This window comes from Fragaria vesca, linkage group LG2 (assembly GCF_000184155.1).
Source record: "Fragaria vesca subsp. vesca linkage group LG2, FraVesHawaii_1.0, whole genome shotgun sequence".
Classification (NCBI taxonomy): Eukaryota; Viridiplantae; Streptophyta; class Magnoliopsida; order Rosales; family Rosaceae; genus Fragaria; species Fragaria vesca.
Window position 1 is genome coordinate 28,536,947 of NC_020492.1, and position 4,473 is coordinate 28,541,419.

At 34.7% G+C, this 4,473-nt stretch overlaps 1 protein-coding gene across 1 annotated transcript in view; it reads left to right on the plus strand.

Moving 5' to 3' along the window:
• The first annotated feature begins 3,188 nt into the window (after window positions 1-3,188).
• LOC101302723 (leucine-rich repeat-containing protein 40-like) overlaps window positions 3,189-4,473 on the plus strand; it is an 8,050-nt gene continuing 6,765 nt past the window's right edge. The window contains exons 1-4 of the mRNA XM_004291606.1: window positions 3,189-3,385; window positions 3,480-3,543; window positions 3,631-3,767; window positions 3,861-3,947. Coding sequence (XP_004291654.1) covers window positions 3,321-3,385; window positions 3,480-3,543; window positions 3,631-3,767; window positions 3,861-3,947 — 353 coding nt within the window. The 5' untranslated portion in view covers window positions 3,189-3,320. The remainder of the gene's footprint in view (window positions 3,386-3,479; window positions 3,544-3,630; window positions 3,768-3,860; window positions 3,948-4,473) is intronic.

Below are 4,473 nucleotides of genomic sequence, written 5' to 3' on the forward strand. Positions count from 1 at the left end.
TATATATATATATATATATATATATATATATACATCCAACGTACTCAAAATCAATCAACTCATAACAATATTATATATTAACATCATCACAAAATCATCATCAACTCATATATATCATCAACAACTTCATACCATATCAACACAATATTATAAATTAATTAACATATATATATATATATATCTACTATTTATTAACAACAAATTAATTCATATATATTATCAATTTAAATCATCAACGTACCAAATCGATCAACACATATATATATACATCAAACGTACTCAAAATCAATCAACTCAATCACACTCAAAATCAATCAACTCAATCACACTCAAAATCAATAAACTCAATCACACTTAAAATCGATCAACTCAAATAAAACTCAATTAATCAACATATATATACATATACGTACCTATATATTGCTCCACAAACTAATTATGGACAGATTTCGACAACACCCAAACTTTTTCTCCCGTTTTTTCTTCTCCCGTTTTTTTCCCCAGATGAGCTGCTGCTGTCCAGATCTGCAAATATAAAGCACTTTAGCCGACGACATGTTAATTTCGTCGGCTAAACTTTTAAATATTTCGTCGGCTATAGTCTGTGAACTTTAGCCGACGAAATCAATTCTTTAGCCGACGACATTTTTTTTCGTCGGCTAAAGTTTACCATTGCCGACGAAAATTTAACTTAGCCGACGAAGGAAAATTTCGTCGGCTAAAGTGGACTTTAACCGACGAAAAAGTGATTCGTCGGCCTTGTTTTTTTTTTTCGTCGGCTAAAGCCTTTATTTTAATAATGAGGGCAATATTGTAATTTGCATAACGCAATCTATTATATATTTTCCCAACTCAAACAATCTGGTCACATGTGGCATGTGAATCGTTTATATCTAGCCACATAATAATGTAATTTGAAGTAGATAGAAAATTATAATAACGAGGTCTATGCTTAGATCCATGCAACTTGGAATTCCTGAGATTCATATGAAAATCATGAACCCTTTTTTGTTGTCATCTGTAGAACAGTTTTGTTCAAAGGGGTATGATACAGGTTACAGTTAAATTTTCATATAGCATGTGAAAATTGATTCAATGAAAGGATTTATGTATCCAAATTCCAAAGAAAAGCTGAAAACCGCGTGAAGATTAGGTACATCATTATAAGCTTTAATATGGTGATAATCAAAATTAGTCTTGTGTTAAATCTGCTGACATCCATTTTGGTATATTTATTATACATGACTCTTCCATTGATGTTAATAAAGTACTGAAGACTGATATTATATATTTTACGAAATTATGTGTAATGATTGATGTTTTAAAAGATTCAGCAAGATATTCGAGTCTGGGATATATAATTGTTAGTTTTACACTTTACGGGCTGAAATCTAAGCAAGTGGCACATATGTTGTCTACAATTAGCATTATATGCTTAAAACTACAACTGGAAATGAAATTTACCACCTAAATTAAGCTCAGAGCCAGCTAATGCATATAATAAGAAACAGGAGCTGGCCAAAAAGAACATAAAAGGGGGACGAATATAATTATTTGTTTTTGGTAGCTCAATATATACGGAGCTCATTCCCAACTCGCAACTCCCAACTCCCAAGTATGTGCATGCATGATGTCGAAAGCAAGGCCTACAAATCTGGAATTAACAATTAATTAGCAACTAATAATATATATTAATCATACGAAACTGATTTAGGGTTAGGGCAGTTCTTTTTCCCAAAGTGTACGTGTTAAACAAACACTATTATGATAAGTAATTACGTATTATTACAACTAGCTAGTACTGGTGTCTCGAGTCATGACAGATGGGCAAAAAGCAGACTAAATGTTGTGTACTTGTGTGGTAGTCCATTAGTGCTAATTAGGTCATCAAGATATTATACTAGCTAATATCACCAGATCTTCTTTAGAAGGTTTCCAGTTTCCTAACCTTTTGAACATGAGAGATACATTTCTATAATTCTATTCATTTATATTTATTTCAATTTAGTCTATAATTCATTTTTAAAAAAAATTTAGTCTATAATTATTTCAATTTCGTCTATAATTTAGTCTTAAGGGGCAAGATCTTTGCTAGAGCTAGCTAGGCTGACTGGGATATATACATGCAGGATCGAATTATAGATAGAGATTTGTTCGGTAAATAACTATTAAAGACTAACTGATCGATCAAGGACTAATTAAGGAGGCTATACATGCAGGACGAGCAACAGCGACATTGTGCCAATAGCCCATTATTATGGCAAATTTGGTCACAAGTCGCAATAGCAGTGCACATGGTTTGTTAAATTTCAAGTGCAATATATGCTAGGGGGGTCTGCATGCTTTCTGCTAGCTGGGATGTTATGTATAGGGCAACTGATAGACAGCGTAACCATTAAACCATATCAATGAGCTTGGATTTGAAGAAAGCTAGCTTGATGTATGCTTACTGGTCAAACTTGGGGTCTGCATGCTTTCTGCTAGCTAGGAAGCTTGATCTTCTAAACACGAACAACTAAAATCACAAAACAATTAGTGTCAAGATCTCTTGAGATGAAAATAATTGATCAAATGTTAGAAGACACTTATTTAAATGGTTACAATAAGACTTTGTAAATGATCGATTACTCAATAAAACTCTATGTGAACTCAAAATAGAGTGAGCTGATCAATTAATTTCACCACATCTAGAGACCCTCCATGTCGAAGGAGGTGCTGGGAAGGAATTCTAGATAGCCAATTGAGTCCGTGGAAGATTAATCCAAATTAAAGAACTAATAAAATCAAAATTCAACAAAGGGTGAAAACCTTAAACTTGATGAGTGCCTGACTTCTAAATTTCATTGCTCTTTAATTTTGCTTCACACTGTAACTTTCTTACTGTTTTAAAAATCTCCGCCTAAAACCGATTAATCCCCGCCCATGTGCTAGACGGTGCTTCATCATTTCTGTTTAGAAAACTAGACAACCGATTAATCATCTGATTAACACGCCTAAACGTTAATCACCAGCTGTTCGCTCGACTAACGTCTGACATTTTTTAAAACATTGACATTTTCAGTCTCCGATCTGACTGCTCATTTAACAAATCAATATATTTTGAAAAATGTAGCCAATAGAAAAGAAGAAGACTTTTTAAATTTGTTTTTTTGTTTTTTCTATCTTTCTGTTTTTGCTCTCCGCTCTGCTTTTCTGCTCTATCCCAATTTGGTCGCCAGTTATCGTCATATGAAAATCACGAAATGAAGAAACAACGACAGTCTTCATAGCTATCACCTGAGATTCAAATGCAGATCTAAACCCTAAACACTACATTTCCAATGGATCGGGTCATCAAAGCCGCGAGAGCCTCCGGTTCTCTCAACCTCTCCAATCGCTCTCTCAGGTATACACTCAAACCGATCCTTCCAATACGATCCGTTCTCATTCTCATTCTTCTTCATGAATCATGATCCATCTTCTTCAATCTGATCTCTTAGGCTTGTGCCCGATGAGGTTTACAAAAGCGTGAATGCGGTTGGTGAAGACGAGAAGTGGTGGGAGGTTAGTTTCTCCGTTTTTGAATTTGAATTCCGAAACCGGAGCTTCCGATTTTCAAGTTGATTGATTGACATGTGACTTGATTTTCAGGCTGTGGAGCTACAGAAGCTGATTCTAGCTCATAATGAGATTGAGTTGCTGAAAGATGAGCTGAGGAACTTGCCTATGCTCACTGTGCTGAATGTCAGCCACAATAAGCTTTCCGAGCTTCCGAAAGCGATCGGAGAGTGAGTTCTGTTTCGAATTGCAGTTGTTGTGTTGTTGCTTAAGTGATATTTGGCTGTGGTTGTGATTTGTTGAAAGGTTGAAACGTTTGGCAGGCTTGCGATGCTGAAGTCGTTAGACGTGTCGTTCAACTTGCTTGTGGAGCTGCCGGAGGAGATTGGATCAGTAACTGCTCTTGTCAAGTACGTTTTTGGTAATTCCGTATATAGCTGCCTAGCTGCTGAGGCTGGCTAGACATCTCGTTCTCTTTTTGATTGTGCATTGGTTCAAATAAGGTTCCATTTGTATCACTACTCACTAAGCTACTATCATTTTCATACGTCTTGAGGAAGCTGTGTTACTTATCAATACATTTAATGGTCTAATGATATATACTGAGCTTCTATTAAATTTGGGAAACCACAATAAACATGAAAAATGGAAGGAAACTAGAATTTCTGACCCACTTAACTAAGAGATTGACAACTGTAGATCGTAATGCCAATGGTGTTCTAATTTACCAACAGAGAACCAGTTCCGTATAGAATTAGGAGGAATGCTACAGTTGCTTTATAAAAGATGTCCTGGCTATGATGTTACATTCTGGAGTTTAAACCTATATTTTTTACATCCATGAATTTTTCCTTGTATTTTTCTTTTTGCCTGAGGTTATTTATTAATTAATCATAATTTTGATTGATTTTATGACAAAGTTTTTTTTTTTTTTTT